The sequence below is a fragment of the Bombus pascuorum genome, chromosome 16 (assembly GCF_905332965.1).
Source record: "Bombus pascuorum chromosome 16, iyBomPasc1.1, whole genome shotgun sequence".
Classification (NCBI taxonomy): Eukaryota; Metazoa; Arthropoda; class Insecta; order Hymenoptera; family Apidae; genus Bombus; species Bombus pascuorum.
The window spans coordinates 7275154-7299257 of record NC_083503.1 but is presented as its reverse complement, the minus strand read 5'-3'; the positions used below and the strand labels follow the sequence as shown (position 1 = coordinate 7299257).

Below are 24104 nucleotides of genomic sequence, written 5' to 3'. Positions count from 1 at the left end.
CGTTTAAGAGAAATAATTAAAAATATAGAGTATCTAACGAAATATTCAAGAATTATGGAGGTATTATTTTTACTTTATAACAAAGTAACAAAATGCCTCAATTTTTGTGATATAAAATTTTGCATTTTTCTGATGTTTCTTGTAATATATGTAAAAAAAATCAATCGTTCTGGGATTTATAGATTTTCTATATTATACTCTAACGTACTTCAATACATTTTTCTATATAATTGCACACTTACTCAAAATATAGAGCTTAAAAGACAAAATTATGCTGGTGACCCGACATTTTTCTAATCGACTGTATATATGTCAGCTTCACATGCTCCTTCAGGAGCTCCTTCGAGCTCCTTCAGGAGGGTAACCTCTTCTACCGTCCATGTTTTACTATAACTTATACTAGGGGGGTCCATTATTCCGTTTCTCTTTCCATTTCTAACGGCAGAATGTGCATGCCGTTCGTGGGTGAATAGCCCTCTTTGAGTCCCGAAGCTCATGGGGCAAGCTTCACACTTGAATGCTCCTTCATTACTTTGACTTGTGCCACTACATTTCGGTACGTGGCACCTTGCCCCATGAAACTTCGGCAAACTTCTTCCACAGTGTTACGTCGCGTGAGATGGTCCGTGCGACGTCCCTCGTGGTCTGACTGCCAAGGTCCACACACCGTTACACTGACCCGCAATAAACCTAAGGAACCACCATAAACCGAAGGGGTACTTGACTTCTCTAAAAACAAGTCTGGCAACGCGTGGCTTAGAGAATATAACCTGCTCAAACCATCGAGATTCATCGATGCCTTAAGACTCAGGACCAACACCTTTGGTACAAGAACGGTATTGGCACGGGCCGACAAGAGAATCGATGTAACTTGTAGAAGATGTCGTGCCCAGCCCGAGACCCTCGGTCACATATTAGGGCTGTGTCAATACACCAAAGGCCTGAGAATCAAGAGGCACGATGAGGTAAAGTTGACTCTTGCTGATAGTCTAAGAAAAAATAATGAGGTGTTTGTTGAACCAACTCTCAACGTGGAAGGTAATCTTCCAGATTCCACAAGGTATAAACCGGACCTCGTAATTAAAAACGAGGAAAGGATTCTCGTGGTCGACGTAACGGTCCGCTACGAGAATAAGGATTACCTGTCCGAAACGGAGAAAGAGAAGGTCAGCAAATACCTCCCATGCTTAGAATATTTAAAGAAAAAATTTAACATCGACAAGGGCCAAGTTTTGCCAGTGGTCTTGGGCAGTAGAGGGGCCATCACGCCCAATGCTGAGAACAATCTAAAAATAATGGGCACGCTCTTGCAAATTACGGAGAAAGCGGATGTTTGTCTAACGGAAAAGCAGGTTTTTCCCATGAACAAGGACACCCATGAGCCATGTCGGCATGAGACTTTCTTCTCATATTTTTATTTATCAAACGTTGGCTGTAACCAATGGGCATCGCGGATCGTTATACTCACTTTCCTACCGAAAAGTGTGAACAACGAATCCGCGTTCTTAGTTCAAAAAGGCACGCCCACACCGAGCTTTGCTCCGTAATTTTTTTCTTCCGTAACGTCTTCGGACTTAATGGAAAAAAAAGATAAAATTATGAATGAGGATGAAGAGGCGGAGGAAGCTACGTGAGGAAGGGGCGAAGCGGAGTTACCTCCTAAGCCCACACACGCTGGCACCGAACGTACGAGGAAGGCGGCCCCTCCCATGGAAGGATTCTTCCACTCCGCACTGAGCACGGGGAGCCTACAGTTCGGTAAAACGTCGGAGGCAGAAGAGACCGCCGTCGTCCAAACGCCCCGCACGAAGAACAGGAAGGCAGGCGGATCTTCCGAGTTCCCCTTGGAACTGGCCGAAGAAATGAGATCATCTACTACGGCAAACATAGGAGCGGAATTACTCCGTCGAGCTTCTGAGGTGGCCAAGGTTGTCGAAACATCGCGCAACCTCAAGGCCATGTACGTGAAGATGCTGGGGAGCCGGCGATGTTCGTCGTTGCGGGTGCGACTAGAGCTCGCGAGAAGGACGGATCCCTCTCCCGGCGTCTCCGCGATAATGGAAAGACGCGTGGCAACGTTGGAGGCGGCGAACGAGGGATTCCAAAAGGAGCTGGCTTCCAAAAGGCGAGTAAGCGCGTCTCGTCGCGAACGAGCACAAGATACAGTAACTAGGCATCTCTTTGACCAAACTGATGGAGGAACGCCTCCGAAACCTCGATAGGAGGAGGGAAGATACGGGGAAGTCAGTATTTCTTACGGTCACGTTTCGGACTGACAAAACACCTCCCGTGTTAAAATATCCAGATTATAGTAAACCATTCGCACTAACCATTGACGCAAGTAACGAAGGAATAGGAGCCATTCTATCCCAAGACGGACATCCATGCAGCTACATATCAAGAACTTTAAATCCGCCTGAACGTAATTATTCTACAACCGAGAAAGAATTATTGGCAATAGTATGGGCAGTCAAACGCCTCCGACAGTATCTACTTGGACGACGATTTACCATTAGAACAGACCATCAAGCTCTTAAATGGCTTCAAAATTGTAAATAGCCTTCATCAAGACTTATACGATGGAGACTGAAACTCGAGGAATACGAATACGACATCGAATATACAAAAGGCAAAGACAACACTGCAGCTGACGTACTCAGTAAAATACATTGTACAACCAACGAACCAGTTACACTTACGAACGAAGAACTTAACGCAGAACTTGACTCTGAATACGATATTCGATTTGATTATGGACTATGGATCGGATCTAGCGAAAAACCAAAATACTTACAGATCTGTCCTAACGACAAAAGCTTCTACCAACTGAAGAAAACACAACCTGGAGACTATGAACCTCGAGCATGGCTCAACAAGATGGGGAACATCCTTCAAAAGAATAGAAAGATAGATTTTAGAGATTACGACTTCAGAGAAACCGAGAAGAATAAAATCAAAAGAATGATTCTATTCCACAACAGTGTCACGTAATTTTAAGTGATAACCAAAGATTCGGTAAAAAATTGAGTTTATTGGTCACAGTTATATTTTTTATTACAAGAGATCACGAGAAGAACTGTCCGGACCCGTCTCGTACCATGAAGGAGGAAAGCTCGGTGTGGGTGTGCCCTTTTGAACTTAGAACGCGGATTCGTCGTCCACACTTTTCGGTAGAAAGGTGAGGCTAACGATCCGCGATGCCCATTGGTTAATAAATGAAATTGTGAAGACAAAAAAGAGCCGATGTGGCTCGTGGACATCCTTGTTCATGAGAAAAGCCTGTTATCTCGCCAGACACTCGCTTTCTCCGTAAACCGAAGATGTTTTTGTGAAGAAAAATGAAACTGAACAGATTCGGTTTATGGTATTTCCTTAGGCTTGTGGCAGTGTAACAATGTGTAGATCTTGGCGCCCAGACAATGGGGAACCTCTCAAGGACGCATCTGGCGTAACACGTGCCAAACAGATATTCGATCCGTGACAACAGCATCGATAAAGATAAAGAATTTACACTAGCATGGGAACTAATTTAGGAATTTACTGAAGAGCAAATTGAGGAAATTCTGCAAGAGAACCACGATTTAATAGAGCATCCCGGAATACAGAAAACATATGATAAAATAAGAGAACGATACAAAATTCCGAATCTTATGGAAAAAATTCAAAACCTGTGAGACCTGTCAAACCGCAAAGATGACTAGGATTCGACCTAGAAAGAAGAAACATGCATAACCGACCACCGTTGGAACCAAATAACAAGATAGCAATGGATATATTAGAACCATTGAAGAAAACGAGACAAGGCAATTCCTTTATACTTTCCATTCATTGACGAACTCACGAAATACCTTATCCTTGTTCCTATAAAAAATCAACAAACAGAAATTTTTTGAAATTTTCTGTTAAATCATTACATATACATATTTTCAGCACCTAAGAAAATACTGACAGATAGAGGACAAAATTTTATTAATAGCTTAATGCAAAAATACGAAGAAGCTTTCAAAATAAAACATATTAAAACTAGTAGCTTCCACCCTCAAAGTAATGGATCATTAGAACGAACTCACGCTGTAATAGCAAACATGTTAAACAGTGTTCAAAAGGACTCAGAGAAAGAATGGGACGAACATTTTAATTTGATATGCTTAGCTTACAATACGATGATACTCGACTCGACCAGTTATGTTACTATTGCATAGTTAGCATGTTAGTTTAGCATGTTAGTCATTTTTTGAACATGATAGTGCATCGGTTGACACAATTGAATACATTGAAATTATTATTTTGTTGAGGATATTAGGTTGATACGATCACTAGTTCCTACATGCTAAGTTGATACGACTTCTAACGACACTCCTTTGTCTTAGGCGTCGGCCTAAGTGTATCCAGTGTGTTCATATGGCTCTACATGGTGGAGAAATACAGAATATAAAAACTGAATCTGTATGAATCAATTAAATATCGAACTTCAAAACCTAATAACTCTAATAACAATTTCACGATACAGTACGAGGTATATCTTGTGTAAATCATTCTTATCGCTCTTTTCAAGTGGAGCAGAGGGGCACTCGGCCCGTCCTGTACGCACTTCTCATGTCCTCTTTCGACGTAAAATCTGCAGATATCTTTTTCATACATGTTGATAATTGTACTATATTTTAATTTGCTTCCTCGTGTCACTTTAATAAAAAACTTTGTGAGTCTGAAGACAAGCACTGAAAGAGACAATAAAGTCGTCGTTTTAGTCTTTGCAGATGGTATAGTTCTTCTTGTCGCCAATAAAAAAGGAGCGCAATCTCAACTACGCATGACTCACGAATATTACAACTAACTGGGTATAGTTATATCTACACCGAAATGTTTAATATTTTAAATTAAAACTCATCGTGACTCATGTGTCACCACATATATGACAAGTACGATCAAAGGCCGCAAATACTAGTTTATTGTATAAATTGAGTCAAAATAAAGATCTCGATCTTCTGTTCGAAAGTCGACAAGTTTTTTTTATTTTTTATCAATTGTTGAATTTTTTACGCAACACATGCATCGTTACCAGCGGGAGCCACGCATATTATGATCAGAACAATTTAATCACATTTGTAGTAAAATCGCAATATCTTGCAATATCTTTTCTCTCATAGTGTCAAACCGATCGAATATTTTAATCTCTTTTTTATTCCTTCTCTTTGGACAATGATGGTTGAAGAAACAAACAGATATACCAAAGAATTGTTAACACGTTGAATGTCACGCCAGTTTTACAAGGTTTGGCCGTAGCATCACGATGACTTTTTTATTACGCGATACATATAATCATCATTAATGAATTTATCTCACTGAGGTCGCCAGTAACCCCCATGGCGCTGTAGCGCAATTTCACTCGAATCACTTATTTTTTGCGATTATCAATTATCTCATATTGTCTCTTCGCGTTGCTAAATAATTGTTCTATGTTGTTGCGTCCCGGCACCTGCCATAAACCATAATCCATCCCTCGGTCATACTTATTTGGACCCGCAATAATCCTAAAGGACCGTCACATGATTTAGCATTTTTTACTTTAATATCAAGGCCTTTAATTGCCATCAAACATCTTTCAAGTCGACACGTTCCTTAGGGTTACTGTTCATTAATTAAGGTAGAATACGTAAAAAGCTGCTTTTTCTAATGTTCGACAGCCACTGGTGGGAGAGAGGGACGCACATGATAAATCCATATTACATATATAAATAAAACTATTTTTCTATGTTTTATGCCGCATTAATTTCATCACACTATTGTAGTAACGATGGTGGTAATAAACAATTTTTAACTATTGACATTTGTTCAAATTATGTATTTTTCCTTATTTTGGTGCGTTGCTGCACGGCGCTACGGCCAAGTTGAGTGCCGGTCACCGTGACCATTATGACATTCGGCGTGTTAACATAAACATACATTTTATCATTGTTCTTTATAGTCTATAGCATACTATTTAATTTATTATATTATTATAGTAATAGTTGTTTATAATAGTGAAAAAATGTACACAGTAAAGTGTAATATTACATCAATTTTGTTTTAATTTGCATATATCAGAACACGAGTGGTCTGAATTGACACCGTGCGAATCGCGGTTGCTACGCTCAATAGGAATGTTATGTTGCTATGCCAGAGATCACGGAGGTATATCCATGTCATGTATATGTATATGTATACGCGTATGCATGCCTCTGTAACGTCAACCAAAAGTCAGGCATCTGTCGACATCGGGTATGTCGATAACACCTAGTCATGCGATAGTGTCACGTAATTTTTAAGTAATTACACAAAAGTTGAGTTCAGACTTAGTGTTTTATTACAGAGGCCAATATTGTAACTGGATTAAAATTAGAAATAGAACTATTTGAACGGACTCGTACCATCAAAGAAGAAAGCTCGGTGTGGGTGTTCCCTTTGGAACTCAGAACGCGGATTCGTTGTCCACACCTTTTGGTGGAAAAGTGAGGGTAAGATCCGCGATGCCCATTGGTAAATGAATTAGGTAGTAAAGACAAGGAGAGCTAGATATGGCTCGTGGGCATCCTTGTTCGTGGAAAAACTCTTATCTTGCCAGACACCCGCTTTCTCCGTATTAGGTAAGAGCGTGCAACAAACATAAACCGAAAATGTTTACGTGAAGGAAACTGAAACTGAACAGATTCGGTTTATGTTTGTCTTCCTAGGCCTGTTGCGAGTTAATGGAACAATAGATAGGTCTTGGCGTTCGGACTACGTGGAATTTTACAAGGACCGTCACATCTGGCGTACCACATGGCAAAAAGGAAAGTTGGTTCGTGACAATAGCGATGAGAAAAGACAATAGCCGGACTCCCACCCATAAGATATGTAAATCATAATGAAGAGATAAAAAACCCAGTCCTTTAGTCAGTAAGTTAGTCTGTATTCTGCAGTTGATAAAGCATACGAATGGGCTATTGCTCATTCGCCTTTTTATAACAGCTCGTCATTTATTACGTGACATCTCAAACGGCGAAATTGGATTTGGAAACAATTTCTCTTTGTTAATTTAAAAATAACCGAATATAGTTCGCAAATGTAAAATGGTTTAAGCAACAACTGTGGACGTTATTTTAGCTCCGTGATGTTTCCTTGTGCTTTTGCCTAGTTATAGATTTGGAAAGTATTACACTGTCTGTTTTTGTACTGCAGCTGCATTTATTTTAGATTCTACTAACGCTTTAATTTCAGCAGCGATAGAAGAGAAAGTTTCTTCGGTTGCCTCTCGCAAAGCACGTGTTACATATTCCTCCGTAACGTTCTCGTATGTCTCTTTGGCTGTAACATACATAAAGAAAAATGATAATTATTTATCCTGGTTTAAAGTTACAAAGAGATATTCCAAGTCGCAAACGCAGTGCGCTCCAATTGTGGCGGTAGAAGTAACTTCTATTAGATATGTTTATTTAATCAAAATGAATGCAAACGTATCTACTTTGAAAAATAAATTTAATTTTTATCGTCGAGTGCGTGCCACGATTCGGACGGTAGCGAATCGATGGTGATAATCGTTGTCGAACTGTTGTTGAACCGTTATCGTCGCAAGAAAGCGAAAAAATAAAAAGAAGAAGAGAAAAGAAAAAGGAAAACATCAGAACCGGCTAATCGGCGACGACAGTTAATCCTCGACGAAGGAGTTTGGACATGTCACTGTCGTGCCGATAAAGCAAGATAAATAAATCGTGGCGAACGAGTGGGTCGATAGAATTAAGAATCTAACGAAGGAAGAAAACTAGTGATCCAAGATGATCCTCAAAAAATTTAAGGGTCATTCGACGAGAAAATAAGTCTCAATACTGAGCGTTGTAATTGTATTAACTAATATATTCCTAATTCTAATTTCATTGTGCTTTAATTTCAAACACAGTCCATCAATCATGTTATGGTATTAAGATGTGTGGCATTTTATCGCGTGCTTCGCGATTTTAATGATAAAAACTACAAATGTCATATTATGAAAGAAAATATGTAGGGAGATACACATATCGAACAAATTAGTAAGAACAGGTAAATATTCGTTAATCGTATGTATTCATTTTCACAAGCGTAACACATTATAGCTCTCTACATATAATTTTCTTGCCACTGTATTGAACCTTGTGATGTATTAAAATAACATCGAAATTTGTCTCGTACCTCTCAATCATCCGTTCATTTCACGATTATCCTATTGAAAGATGTTGACATTAAGATATTCGTCACGCAACAGATTGTGCAAATAATGTTACAATAATTATCAAAGTTGTAATGATCTTTAAAGTATCGCTATCGCTGAACAAAATATTCTGAAATCTTTCTGGTTCTACACGACTTTTGTGGTATCTTGTGTGGCTTGACTTTTTGAGCAGGGGCTTCGTCATATGCTTAAAGAGTTTCATTACTTACAATTGTTAATACTACTTGGTAGTACTATTATGTCATATATCGACAATATAGCGGGAAAGTGAAAGTTTCTCAAACGAGTACAGCGATTCATAATTGATTTTCCAGAGATACCACCAGTTTCTTTTTTGTCAAAAATCTCAAGAGCGGCTGGCATCCTTCTCTAACCACCAACATAGAAATTAACCAATTAACAGCGACGTCCATTTCCCTCACCCTCCGAGCGGAGGCTTTCCTCGACTAATCCGATGATCTCGCGCCCTTAGGCACACCCCATTATAGTTTTCCTCTGTAGCGTCATCGTGACGGGAAGTCATCCCCTTTCTCGCAGTCTCGTTAGTCAGTTATCTAGCGTCTGTACGATCGGTGAATAATCCACGTCTCAATAAAGAGTTAGTCAAGTAATCCTTGTATCGCGAGAAGTAAGTCGAATCCGACTTAGACTTTGGAGCAAAGTACATCTGTTATCCCGTTGACCGTGGATTCGTCATATCGAATCTAAGGTCATTGTCGTTAGTGTCTAGTTACCGCGGCCACTCGCCAATCTTATAACATCCATACTTGTGTTAATAAACGCTACGTCGATTGTGTGACAACGATGAATAATCCCGGTAATGATTCATTACACGCCCCTAACCCAAGTCTTAACGATAACCCGACATATATATACTAACGATTACTCACATTTTATTGACAAGTGTCCAAAAAGTTCGCAAGCTGCCACGTTAAACTCATGAATGTCTTTTGCACCTTGAGTAGATTTTCTGGCCCAGATGTAAATTCTTACGTCTCTGTACTTTTCTTTATTTTCTTTAATATTTGATTTCCCTCTCGTAATATATATATTGTGTGGTATTTGTTTATTTTTCAAATAATCTATTATCAATAATGCCCAATTAACAAAGTCATTCATATTCTGCACATTGGAATACTTTATACAAAATCCTTTTGCTGGGTAGTTTCCTAATATTTGTATAGGCCCTGCATATTCTTCAAGATCCTAAAAAATAATACCAGTGTAGGTAATAATGTTATACAATAACAAATGTCAGTGTTAACAAAATTATATTGAATAGAAAATTACAAAAGTTGCAATAAATAAGCAAAGAATTTAGCCTTTTATCCATTAGTAACATATGATAATTGTTATTTAGATTTTCCGGCATCTATTTGAAAAAGGTTTAATATCTGATGGACGTTACAATTAGTTACACTAACACGTGACGTTATATCCAAATATGATATATCAATTTAACATCTTCACCATTAGAATGTAATTAGGAAAAACTGAAAGATAAAATGATCGCTTTATATTGTTCTCGTTAATGATATTAATTAGATTAATTTGCATTTTTCTGCTAATACTATCAACATATGTCAAAAAATATACTGGATGAGTAATAAAAGTGATTGTAGTAAGAAAGCTTAAAAGAAGATTGTAATGAAACAGAATATGAAATAGTATTATTAGAATTATTACTATTGAAAATCACTTTATTCTCTGTGAGTTTTTCCTAATTACATGTTAGCATGTTTCTGTACATCCAAAATAAATATTTGAGCAGATGACTATCTTCTTCTACACCATTTACAATAGGAAGTGTAGCTACAAATTTCTTTTACTTGGGATGATAAATTTGGCCCCACAAATAATTTTTATATCATTAACAACCATACAGTAGCGGACAAAAGTTTAAGACGAAATGGAAGAAATAAATAATTGATTTACTTTCCATAAAAAATATAAATACGGTGTTCTACTTTTGGTATTAACTAATTGTACATTTGTTTGTACACTTAGAAAAAAAATTTCATTTTGATATTTTGCTCAATAGCTAAGTTATAAAAAAGGAACGAAATCTGTATAATATTTCGTCGGTCAAAAGTTTAAGACTATACAAAAAATATTAATTTTTGGTTAAAAAATATACACAATTTTTGTTTAAATTCAATATTTTGTTCAATATCCGTTATTTCTTATCCCTTCGGTACATCTTCTTGGCATAGAATCTATTAATTTTTTATATTAATCTACCGTAATATTATTCCAGGCTGTTTCAATCGTAGAGTAAAGTTCATTTAAATTTTTCGGTTTATAACCTTGTACTGTCTTTTTTATGATGCTTCACAAATTCTCGATTGGGTTAATGTCTGGTGATTGCGACGGCCACGGCAGCACGGTGATATTTTCTTCTTGAAAAAACTGTTTCACAACCCGAGCCGTGTGCTTCGGATCATTATCATTTTGAAAAATAAAATCATCACTCATATTGTTGCGTGCAAAAGGTAACATTGTGTTCTTGAGTATGTCCTTGTATTGAAAACGGTCCATAATTCCATTGATACGACATATCGGACCAGGGCCGCTTCGAGAAAAACACGCCCACACCATAACGTTGCCACCACCATGTTTAAGAGTTTTTAAAACGCACTGTGTTTTCAAACTTTCGCCAATTCGACGTCTAACGTACCGTATCCCGTCAGAACAGACGCGATTGAATTTCGATTCGTCAGAAAACAATACCTTTTGCCAATCTTCACTTGTCCAATGCTTATGAGCTTTAGCAAATGCAAGTCGTCTTTTTCGATTCCTAGAACTCAGCAGTGGTTTCTTTTGGGGTTTTCGTCCTCTTAAGTTAAAGTCTTCTAATCTTCTCCTAACAGTTCTAGCACTAATTTGTGTATCGTTTTCATAGTTTATCTCCGCAGCAATATTATTTGCACTACGAAAACGATCCTTTTCGCTCAATCGATGAATCCGGCGATCCATTTTCGGTGTTGTTTTCCGTGGTCTTCCGTTTTTCGGTTGATCGCAATACATGCCTGTCTTTAAAAATTTATACCAAGCTTGTTTACAAGCTGTTTCTGACCTGTTCACTATATTTGCTATTTCGGTGAAGGTTTTACTTTGCTTTCGCAGCCTTACGATTTGTTCCCTTTCGTTTTCAAGTAAATTCTTTGATTTACCCATAGTCTGTTCCTACCTAAATGAATTTTAAGCAATAAAAGGTACACTAAACAATGATTTTGACATTCCAGAATCAAAATGTTCAAAAACTGTACTCGTACTCACGTTTTACACAGATCGTCTTAAACTAATGTCCACTGTTTCCAAGTGCTAGGCGGTAACTAACTGTTGTAACTCCTACATTGTTTGTATTTAACAACTGACTGTCTGAGGTTACGAAGGTCAAACATACAGCTACGTTATTCCAAAGAGACAAACCGAATAGAAGAACAATATGCGTATAAGATGTTTGTAATCCGGTTTACAAATCATCGTCTTAAACTTTTGTCCGCTACTGTATATTTGTTACATATTTTCTATTTTTTACAGAGAGTACTGCGAATAACGAGTCAGAACCTTTTAAACAATTTATACATTTTCAGGGGCTCAGCTCCCTTATCGCGATAGTTAAACAAACGTGGTAAAGCTGTTGTCAAACTTTAACTAAAGTCTTATTCAAACCAAAGTGTTCCGTTGCTGAAGAATCATGATATTACTTCGTGGTATAACCAGCAACCACGAAGAAGTCAGCCGATTTTCATTTTCAAAATATTAGAACCAAACTTCCAGAATTTCAAATCTACCAATAATATTTCAACGACGCAGAAAACTAGCAAAAGTAACAATTTGACTTTGAATTACGATTACGCAAAATCTATTATATTTGCAACACAAACTTTTATACCAAAACCTTACATAGTTATATGACATTATCGAGTGACAACAATTTCGCTTTATGAGAAGTAATATCCGAGCTATTAATAAAAAGATAGAAATCGAAGAGAATGTTGCAATCATCCCATACCCCGCGGTGTACTTTTTATTTGCTTTGCTAAAATTATACGAATTATCGCATACAAGCCAATAGTACTCCTTATTTTCTTCGTGATTACGTTATTCATTCTTATTCTTCCTCTTGATGTTTTTGATACGAATTCTCAACTAACTGGCGATCAATCAGGTTGATATCGCGAACCATGAACACTATTAACGCTCAAGGTGAAGGTAAATTAAAGATACAGAGTAGTAGTATGTTTAGTTTATTTATTTGCACTCTTTAGTATACATGAAGAGAATCACTAGCAAGTTAAGATGCAAAGTAATGTTGTGTTTATTTGATTTATTTGCACTGTTTATTATACACGGAAATAGTCACTAGCAAGTTACGATGTTGACCGATTGAACTATTATTCTTCAGTTATTATTCTGATGATGGTCTTGTCGCGGAGGAAAATTAGCGATAAATGTATCTAACGCACGAAACCAGCAGATTCGTTGATGGCAATATGCCTACTGGACGAGGTCGGTAAGCTCCTCGAGAGAATCATCGCCGCCCGTTTGGAGCGACACGTGTCAAGGCGGGTGCCAGGCTGGCACGAAAGCTAGTACGGATTCCGGAAAGGACGATCGACGATCGACGCGGTTAGACGCGTACGGGAACTCACGGAGGACATGGTTTCCCGGGATGACGTGGCGCTGGCGGTATCTTTAGACATCGTCAACGCGTTCAATACCATGCCGTGGGACAGGATAGTGGCGGCTCTGGAACATTTCGAGGTTCCTAGCTACCTCGTTCGGCTGATCCGCGCCTACCTCAACGACAGATGGGTATGCTACACCAGCAAAGAGGGGGAGGAAAGGCTGCCTGTCGAGCGTAGCGTCCCACAGGGCTCGGTGTTGGGACCGATCCTGTGGATCACTGCGTACGACGAGGTACTGTGCGGCCATGGTATGCTACGCGGACGACACTCTGTTACTGGTAGGAGGTCGCGGGTGGCACGAGACGTTGCGCATCGGTGAAATCGCAACGACCTGCGCGATACAGGCTGTGCGCGAACTGCGCCTGAGGATCTCCCCGGCAAAGTCGGAGGCCATCTGGTTCTACAAAGGGGATGAAAATGTGCTTCTGGAATGTAGCAGGGCTAATAAGTAAGGCTAAAAAGAAACTCTTGAAGTTTCACAGTTCCCACATCAAATTTGTGTTTGACGAATACCTCTCTGTATTTCTCTATAAGACGAATCACTTCCTTTTTCTCTGGACTGTTTAAATGTTCAAGATTGTCAAGAAATTGGTCATTCTCCATGTACTCAGTGACGTTTATCTCTCTTCTCGTCTGGTCGTTGTTTCTTTCTTCTTTTTTCCCAAATATTATTTTTCTTCTTTGTGATTTACCTTTTTATAACAATTTTTTTTTAACTTTTTGAGCAATTCTCAAATTCTTATCTTGTAATAATTTGAACTTTTTATGGCGTCCAACCATAGGACAAGGTGGTATGTGAACTTATCGTTGCGTACCATAAAAACATCCATTATTTCTTCTATTTTATTTATCTTCATTCGAAGTTTTGCCCGGCCACTCGTGAAGTCATTGCTACTGATAATTTTGAAAACACTCTTATGTTCGGTTAGATCTGCTTTTATTTGATCAATAATCTTTTGGTTAATAGACCTTGCATTGGCTCCAGTGTCATAAACACCTTTAACATCTTTCTGATCATTGATTCTAACTCGGTGTTTTATCAATAGTTCATATACTTTTCCGGGGCTTCTAGTTTTTTCATTCTCATCCATTCTTATTGACTTCTCGTTTTCGGATGTGAATATTTCAAGTGAATTTAACTGTTTTTTTTTTTTTTTATTTTATTTTGGTTATTTTACAATTTGTCCTTGCGGACATTTGGTAAAGTGTTATATCTTGTTGGTGAAGAAAAAAAAAATATAAATAAAAAAATAATATAGCATGTGGGCGGCTACCTCCAGCGGGGTGCCAGCTTCGTTTTTTTTCTAAGTTATATTTTTTATGAGGTCTATTGGGTGTTTCCTTTTTAGTCTTCTTGCGATATTTGTTGTGTTGCACGTTTCAGCTGCCAGCTGGTTCGGGTGTGTTTCTATTTTAACTGTTTGAAATTCTTCTGAACGTTCTTGTTTATGTTTCTGCATAATTCTATGGGATGGAATCGACCAGGAAAATTCAGTGATTCGCAAAAGCTAGTTTCGCGAATGATGGATTTGAATTTCTATCAAGACATACTTTCATTTCCTGCATTTCTTTTCCTTTCATCTGAACTTCTTTATCTTCATACTGTCCCAAAATTTTGATCAAATCATCTGTTGAGTGTATCGTTTCTTTATCGATTCTATCCTTAATATAAATAGGTAATCCGATAACAATCAAATCAATTCTTGTGTTTTCAATAGTCTTCCTCTCTATTTCAAATATTAAGCGTTCCTTTTTTTTTTTTTTTTTCTTTTTAGCGTAATCAACGAACGAACCTGAAATATATTTGAAATTATACGCGTATCGTGATGAAGACCAACCTTTATTGCTGAAAACTTTAGAGAAATAAAGTCCTCCAATGTTCCCAATTATATTCTTTGTTCTTCAACAGATTTGTTTAATACCACTCTAGTGCTGTTTTTCCAAATACATCTTCAAGCACTTGATTTTCTACTCATAATTTAGATCTTGAATTTTTCTTGTTTCATACTTTAATATCCAATCTGTGGCTTTTTGAGTTCCATGAAATTGCTTTAAAGTGAAGTACGTTCCTTCTCTTTTATAATTATCTCGTTTTTGAAGAATTTCCAAAAGTCTTTCCATGTCAAAACTAGACTTACTTTCGATTAATAAGAGTTAAATAGTTTTCAGGGCATAAGTAATCATGTGGAGGGGAAGAGTAATGACTCTTCCGGTATCTATTATTCTACTATAATAAGAGTAGCTGCTGGAGGTAGCGAGTGAACTTTTATTATCCAAATGATCTTGTTCCTCGAGTCGTTTGTACAAACGTAGTCCTACTGTATTGTCAAAAAATTTCTTACATTTCCTCTATGATAATTGTACATATTATGTTTATTTTTCATGTTTCTTATTGTTTATGACAGCGAATAATGATTTATGTAAAAGCTACGATTATTGACTCATCATTTTGTTCATATAAATACTAAAAACTTTTCTTTTAAATTTTCTTTGTACATACAACTGTATAATTTAGCTTGCTCACCGTGTGCATTATTATGATTATTACAATATTTAGTAAATAAATGGCTTGGAGTTATAAAAAAAAAGCGATATGTGAAATTGTTGATTTATGATATTTTAATAAGGAAATAATAAATGTTTTTTTAATTCAAGAAATGCCATTCTTGTTAAGTAGTTATTTCTAGAGTTATCCCATTTATTGATAAGGCAAGTACTAAGAAATCGAAATAAAATTTCCCTACTGCGAGTCTTATTAAATGTTTCAATTGTTTATGAATATTTAAGTCACAAAGAAATCATTACAATTGGAAGTAACAGAGTACCATGTATCCCCTCTGTCATAGCAACATAACATTCTTATTAAGCACCTATAATCTATAATAATAGCCTGATACTCATGATTATCATGATGGCTGCCCTATTCCAATCGATTAATTCCTTGACATAGCAACAACCCAATACACTACATATATAAAAACACCAAGAATATCAATAAAGAATGGCCCTCTCATTCAGCATTCAATCAAGTATATAATATAAATAATTATAATTAAGTATAAGTATACTTAAACACCTCCTTACCACCCTGGAAATAAGTTTATTACAAAATTATGAATTTTAAAGTTTTCATTTATTCTTTTTAAAAGAATAAAACTTTGTAATGCATGTTATAATTCGTTAATACAGTAAGTTATTAATTTTTCACACAAATATTCTTGTGTGATAATGATAATTTTTTAATCTAAATTGCAGTTCAGTTGGTGGTGCTATCTTAACAAAACACAACTCATTTTGTAGGTTATTTAATCACCTACAACATTCATTCTTAATATTTTCCTCTATGTCCACTCAGTTCCCAGATATAAACCAATAAGTAAAAGAAGAGGCTGATTTTTACAATTATACCACTTCTGATTATGTATTGTTGAAAATAATCTCTTACCTTGAACAGATTCTCATTCTCAATTGTGAATAGGACCACATTAAGCGATAGAACAATAATTAGAATTTTTTAATGAAATAGATTTAATTTAATTCAATGTAACTCGACTGGACTAATGAGAGATATATATATAAGGAATAACAGAATAAAAATGTAGTTACGATATATTCCAGTAACATCCTCCATCTCAAGTAGTATAAATGCCAATGAAGATGGTTCACAGATGCAAAAGCACAAAGACTATTAAAAGCCACCCTGAGATATCTGCAAACAACATATTATCAAATTGTTAAGTTTTAGTTATTTATTTACTCCAATTATTCTTTTTATTCTCTGTAAATCTTATATCGAAAATTCAAATATATTTAAGCTCTTGGTTATTTAACATAGTAGATTAAAAATATTATTTTATTATAAGCATAAATATAATACAGATTAGATTTTAAAATATGTAATATTATTTCTTTGATCAGAATTTCACAGTTAGATTCTATTGAACAATAAAATCACAAATTTAACCGTTTGAGTCCCAAGCAGCGCGATCGCGCTGGTTAGATTTTGTGTCGAAAGGTCCCAGTTCATTTGAACGGACGACTGACAGTATTCTGTATTTCATTGTTATTTTCTCAATAATTTTTATTGAACAAAACTTGAAATATTATAAACTATATCATAAAAATAACAAATATAACGAGCGCTATTGCGCCGCTTGTTTCTCTTCGCAATCGATTAAGACAAGCTGTTTGGGATTTTTCGACCCCTGAGACTTAAACGGTTAGGACATTTATTGTTGCATGTTGCACAAATCCAAGATAGATCCACGTCTCTAACACGACGTTGCAGGTTAAGGGCTTAATGATACAATAAGGTTAATTGAAAACACTTATAAAATGTAAACAACAATATAATATTGTAAATAGTTATAATGTAAATATTTTTAGATGTCAGAAAATGTTAATAAATCATGCTAAAATTTCAAAATTTTTATTTTTTCTATTAAATTGGAATTGCGTCACTGATTACTAAGCTTTATGCTATAACAATTAGAGTTTCAAAAATAAAATAGAATCATAAAATAATTACTTCTTTATTCATAATGCATTACTACAATAGTCTTATTTTATTAACTGAATAATGCTTAATAAATATTATTAAGAAAAATGAAATTTATGAGAGTACTGTGCATGTTTTATTAGCTTTCCTTTAACATTGCACTTTTTAACAATCAACATATGTATTTATAAATTAATTAAAGATTTAATTTCTGTTACTTTTGCTTCAAAGGTGGAATATACTTACGAAGACAAACTCAAGGAAAACAACTCAACAGCTTTCAATAAGCTATACTTTGTTACAAGTTGAGGTAATTGTTTACATCTTTGTGGCAACAGCAGAGAATGACAATATTCAATCGGACTAGCATTAATTGCAATTATATCATCTTTGTCTGTATTATTTAAATTCATTATTTGTTCTTCTGAGACAAGTTTTGTAAAGTTAAAATTTTTTTCATTGAAAGGTTGGTTCATTGAAATAATATTTTCTGGAGATCTTCTTTTATAACCGCGATCAATATTTAGCTGAAATTAATAAAAGTTGTCAGTATTAAATATTTAAAAAAGCAAATATTATTTATTATAAGATTATTAATAATAAAGAAAATTTATATAATGATTAAAACTTGTTTGTATGATATGTTTTGTCAGAGGACAATATATAATTGGATTGTTCATATAAAACCTTTATAAAAATTTGGAGCATTAAATATTTTACACATTTAATGCCTGTGTCTAATGAATAGAAAATATCAGTACACATAAGAATCAATCTAATATAAATTACTATTTTATCTCCATCTTCTTATAATGTGTTTTCTCTTCTGCGAATCTGTTTCTTGATTTCTGGATTTAATGTCTAGATTTACATAAAATATTGTCCAATTTTTTTAATACCTTGTATATAACACCTTAAACAATTTATGGGCTTAGCAGTTTCTGGAAGTATGTATATCTTTCTAAACAACAGATGAATTTCAGGGTATTTATAATTCAAAGGGGTTTATTTACATGGTTAAGGAGATCCCCAAATCGCATTTCTCTGGCGATGAACTATTCAATAGTTTAACAAAGAAAAACATCATACAAAAAATTTCTGCAGAAAATTGCGGCACATTATAAACATTATAAACTTTCTGACAATTTTCTTTTTGTAAAAGATGACAAATTTATAGAATTACAGATTATATATATATATATATTATTTTTTCTATGGATTAAATTACTGGAAGTCATATTCACAAGACACAAGTACTCCAAGATCTTGTTAATGATTAAATGTACAAATGAAGGTGCAACATCCCATTGGGAGATAAAGTACATTATTAGCAAACAGATACAGGTACAGGTACAAGCTTATGAGTACAGTTTAGGTATACAATTTTCAAAGTTTTCAAAGACGCAACAGCTAACTGGTTAATCAGCAATTGTATACTCCACTGAATGTACTTGTGGCACTGTGAAAAATATGATTTTTCTCAGATATTAAGTTTTCTGAATGTGAGGTTGGCGGTAGCCAAAACTTTCATCATTGAACTCCTCTACTTACAAGTTTTCTAACAATGTATCATGCACCCTATGGGCATTAAAGTACTAAATACTACAGTATTGCAAATTTATTTACTATGCAAAAAAAGACAATGTTATATTTATGATTGTATATATAAAATGCTATTTATCATAAGAATAAGGTAAAAAGAGAAAAAAACATTTATATCAAAATAGAATAAAAACTAGAATAGAATAAAAAATAGAATAAAAAATATTGAAAAACAGACATTATATGTATACAGAGGACTTGAATCCTGAATCTTAGCATAGGACTTTAACAAATTACCATCATACTACCGCATTGTTTGTTAAATACCACAGTTGAACCACATTCTAGCGTAGTAGTAAAATTTCAATCACTAATGTTTCAAAAAATATGGGGTCTTTGTCCTTATAATTCAATACTTTTGCAGAGGGAGGATCTACCCATATGCAGCATTTTAATTAAATCAGTAATACAAATGTCTTGCAGATCCTTTGTTATTTGATAATTATGAATTTACATATATATGAATCAATATAATTATTTTTTTCCTTTCATTGTGTCAGATAGAGTTACATTAACTAAGTCATACTAGAGTAACTTGACACATTAGCACCGTGACTCACATATATGTCATTTGGGTTCCTTTGCTAGAACCTGAATGATATATACATATATGAGTTTCTAAATGCTCTGATGCCAATGTGTTAAAGGATTATAAGTTCTTTGAAATACAATCGAGGAGAGAGGCATTATGATTCTCATAATTATAATTTAGTTCACTAATTTATATTAATTATATATATTCCTAAAAGTATAATACATTGATTAATAAATAAACAATCCTGATATTGTATTGGCAATATAATAACAAATATGATATATTCATTGCTACTTCTTCAACTGTTATTTTATATATGATTTTGCACTATAAAATTAATATATATAAGTTTACTCTTATAAAAATTCCTAGAATAAACAATATTATCTATATTATATTATTAGATATAATTATGGTTACATAATATTTATTTCATTTTTATTTTTGTAAATTGTCACTGATTTGCTAAATATTTTTGTTTTGTCTGCTTATTTTTATTTTATAAGTTATCAACAAACTGTACTTATGAGTATTAACACAAAGAGATAAGCATACATAACAAGTTTTACATGTACTTTTGTATTAATGACATTAATACACGAAACATATTTGTAATTATTAAAATTTGAACTAGAAAATTATCTTATGAATATGTATGCAAGAGATAGTAAAATTAAAGCATACATCTACACATATGACAAGTGAATAATAAAAACATGTAAAATATTCTATCCTGTAAATTACTATATCACTTAAACAAAATTGTAACAATTAAAAAATATTTAAAAATAAATGAAATAAATATTTATTATAATTAATTATTTAATAACATTACCTGGACTAAAAAGTGATATTTGCCTTCCAATACTTTTGAATCTTGAATATTTAATATATAACGAAACATTCCATTCTTCTGGGCTTCCATCCACTTTTCTTTTAAAACCAAATCAAAATCAGATTCCTCCTCTTCTTTAATATCTTCACTACAAACACAATTCGTTTCAGTAGGAGAATTGTAGGACATGACTGTATCGGATTTTATGTAGATTTAAATAATATGAAATCATTTAGCACAACTAACCATAGCCTATTTTAGATATACACCCTTGGACAAAAAGATAGCACATGTGTGCTATCATTAATTTCTCATAGATAGAGTCCGAATTTCCCAAGTTTGACGAATGGCATATAAACAGTACCTTGTAGTAATAAGGTATATGAGCTTGAAACTGTATCTTCGCTATTCCTCTTGTATTTATCAACAATGATTGTGAAATCCGGTCGGCGAAATGATAGCACACTTTCAAAAGTTGTAGTGTTTATTATCTACTAAATTGTACAAAAATAAAAAACCTTTTAAAATTTAATAATGTGTGGATCCTCCCTTATTCTCCACCACCTCCAGCATTCGTTTCGGCAAAGAACGATATAGTTTTCTAATATAATCCAGCGATATATTTCTCCATTCCTCTTCAAGGCACTTTTTTAACTGATTAATACTTTCAAATTGCCTATTTTCTCTATAAACGGCATTGCTTAATTTACTCCAACAGTTTTCGATTATGTTTAAATCGGGGGAGCATGCAGGCCAGTCCAAAACTGCAATATTTTCTGTTGAAAAATATTCTTTCACAACCTTAGCGGTGTGAACTGCAGCATTATCTTGCTGAAAAATAAAATCTTGTCTCGCAATATGTGTTGCGTACTTTGCAATTTGATTTTGTATCAAATTACGATAGGTTATAGCATTCATCTTGCTGCGAATTGATATTAAATCAGTCTTTCCGTTATACCCAATACCTGCCCAAAGCATAATGCTACCTCCACCCATTTGACGCCGTATTTGTGACAATTTTTTTTTTCTTACATCATGATAGTAAAAATTGAATCCATCTGGGCCATCTAAATTAAATCTTTTTTTATCTGTAAATATAACTTTCCTCCACTTCTTGTTCCACCGTATATGTTCTTTTGCAAAATATAATCGATGCTCCTTGTGAATCTGCTTTAGAGCTGGTCTTCGTTTTAATTTCATCCGCTTTATGTGCGCGGATTGTTGTAGTACACGTCTGACATTCCGAGGATTAGTTTTTACGCCAACTTTTTCTGCAATTTCACGTGACGTGAGAAGCGAATTTGACGCGGCACGTAAAATTGCACGTTTTTCACGAGTACTAATCGCGGAAGGTCTCCCACTGCTTTTTTTTGTTCCATAATTATTTACATCTTTCAGTAAATTATAAATGACTTTCCGACTTCTACTGAGAACTTTTGCAATTTTAGAAATAGTAAAGTTTTCTTTCTTTAATTTCAAAACTGTTTGAATCTCTTCACTATTTAGCTGTTTTCCACGTCCCATTGTTTGAATCGAAATTTGTAAGGTTTCTAATGAAATTCTTCTACTTTTCACTACGTCTACACCACTCAGAATACACAGAAATACTAAGGAATGGAAACAAAATGCTTGGTGTGCTATCATTTCGCCGACCGGATTTCACAATCATTGTTGATAAATACAAGAGGAATAGCGAAGATACAGTTTCAAGCTCATATACCTTATTACTACAAGGTACTGTTTATATGCCATTCGTCAAACTTGGGAAATTCGGACTCTATCTATGAGAAATTAATGATAGCACACATGTGCTATCTTTTTGTCCAAGGGTGTAAACCACGTTGTGATCTAAACATAACCTAGTTAATATTCTACGTAATATATATATATGTATATATATGTATATATATATATATATATATATATATATATATATATATATATATATATATATATATATATATATATATATACACACACACACACACACACACACACACACACACACACACACACACACACACACACACACACACATATGTATGCATGTACTTCTCCATAGATTTTCTGCGAAATTAAAAGATACTGACATGATAAAAAAATTATAATGCTGTGAGTTGGAATATGCAATAGTGAATACAATACATGTAAAACGAATTTATACCATATTTAGATTAACTAGTTATTGTTTTTTTTTTGTGTATCATAATTACTTAGATGTAGTGAGAAGTGTTGTATAATATTAAATATTTATTTTGTATCTTTTATCTTAGGTATTTTACTCTACAATATGATAGTATTACATAATTTTTTTTACATTAAGATCTTATTGATTAACTAATTAAATAATTAATATCATTATATTACTATAACACTAGTTACAAGAAAGTTATGATACGACTTTTTTTAAGAATTAAGGCATGATATCTTTATTATATTAGAAAGTATGTTTAACCCTTTGCACTCCGAATTTTATTTAAATTTTGTAACCAGTAGCTCCCAAGGCTTTTAAGTGTTTTATTTGAAATTTACTTTAACTAAAAAATAAGACAATTTAAATAAAAGAAACAAATTCACTTAAATAGCAGTTTTATTTACACTATTGTTGTATTTTGTAATTTTTAAGTGTATAATATATCTTGAAACAATTTCCAGGATGCAATCCTTGTTTTCTTTCGCACATTTGACAAAAAAGGATGGAGCTGAAAGAGTTCCACTCGACAAAGTAGCTCCTGAGATAAAAACTGATGTCGAGTCCAACTCGACATAGGAATGCAAAGGGTTAATATATTAATAAAAAATTAATAATAAAAAATTTAACAAAGAAGAAATTAAAAGACGACATTAAATTATATTTAAAATTTGTATTTCATATTGAATTTTTTGATCTCTGTTAAAAGTTTCTCATGGTGGTATTAAAGCTAGTAAGTTAAGTAAATAAAGATAATTAGTTTAAAAAATTGTTATTTTAATGTTTAATCTCTGAATTAATTTTTTCATTTTAATGCTAATTTTATTAATTTTTAATGAAATATTGTATTAGATTTAACTTTTTGTTGGAAAATATAAGAGAATAATTTTTTTTATTGTAACTTTGGAAATATTTTGATTTAAATTTTCTTCTACTTCCTTTTCATTGTTATCTTTACTATCTGATGATAGTTATAAAAATCATTGTTAAAACTTGCAAACGCGCACGTCGATTACATTGTCTATTCGTTTGAACACACGCACAAAGGTCGACTTCCGAGACTATGCATGCCAAACCGAATAGAACAATGGAAAAACATAAATAAGGAAACAGAACAAGAAGCATATCGACGCTACGTTACAAACAGCACGCCAGCGACATCCATATATCAACTCATCAAACACGCACAAATGTCGCAGGACACTTGAATTCCTAACAATTATATTATATTTGCAAATAATAATCACTATGGTAAATATATTTTCTATATTTCATTGTGTTTCTAGATGTTATTTTGTTTTCTTTTATTTCTTTCATTTCTGAATCTTATTTGTTTTCTTTATGCTCTTCCATTTTCTAATTGTAACAATTTTTTGTTACAATTCTTTTGTATAGCCAATCATGATTTACTTGCATTACTCGGTTATTTACCACATAAATTTTGAACTTACATAAAGAATAATATAAAATTTGTAGATACCTGCAAGGTAGCTACAGTCTATATATATCTATATAATATCACAGAGGA

At 34.0% G+C, this 24104-nt stretch overlaps 1 protein-coding gene and 1 long non-coding RNA gene across 2 annotated transcripts; one reads left to right on the top strand and one right to left on the bottom strand.

Moving 5' to 3' along the window:
- Positions 1–6703: 6703 nt before the first annotated feature.
- LOC132915156 (GDP-D-glucose phosphorylase 1-like) lies at positions 6704–20642 on the bottom strand. The gene is made up of 5 exons (XM_060974872.1): positions 20386–20642; positions 17660–17940; positions 16522–16624; positions 9112–9427; positions 6704–7323 (listed from the first exon to the last, which is right to left on the bottom strand). Exons 1-5 carry the CDS (start codon positions 20572–20574, stop codon positions 7172–7174), a joined length of 1041 nt encoding a protein of 346 aa, XP_060830855.1. The 5' UTR covers positions 20575–20642; the 3' UTR covers positions 6704–7171.
- Positions 16569–17729, top strand: LOC132915158 (uncharacterized). Its single transcript, XR_009659792.1, has 3 exons — positions 16569–16936; positions 17056–17228; positions 17645–17729. It is a non-coding gene; the product is annotated as an uncharacterized LOC132915158 (long non-coding RNA).
- Positions 20643–24104: the final 3462 nt, after the last annotated feature.

Bases quoted from the DNA above. Each gene is read 5' to 3' on its own strand.
- LOC132915156 (XM_060974872.1), bottom strand. From the start codon at position 20,574: ATGTCCTACAATTCTCCTACTGAAACGAATTGTGTTTGTAGTGAAGAT. The intron at 9,428-16,521 runs GTAACTACATTT...ATTATTTTTTAG, and splicing joins GGATGTTACTGGAATATATC to GATCTTGAAGAATATGCAGG. The intron at 7,324-9,111 runs GTGAGTAATCGT...TGTATGTTACAG, and splicing joins TGGACACTTGTCAATAAAAT to CCAAAGAGACATACGAGAAC.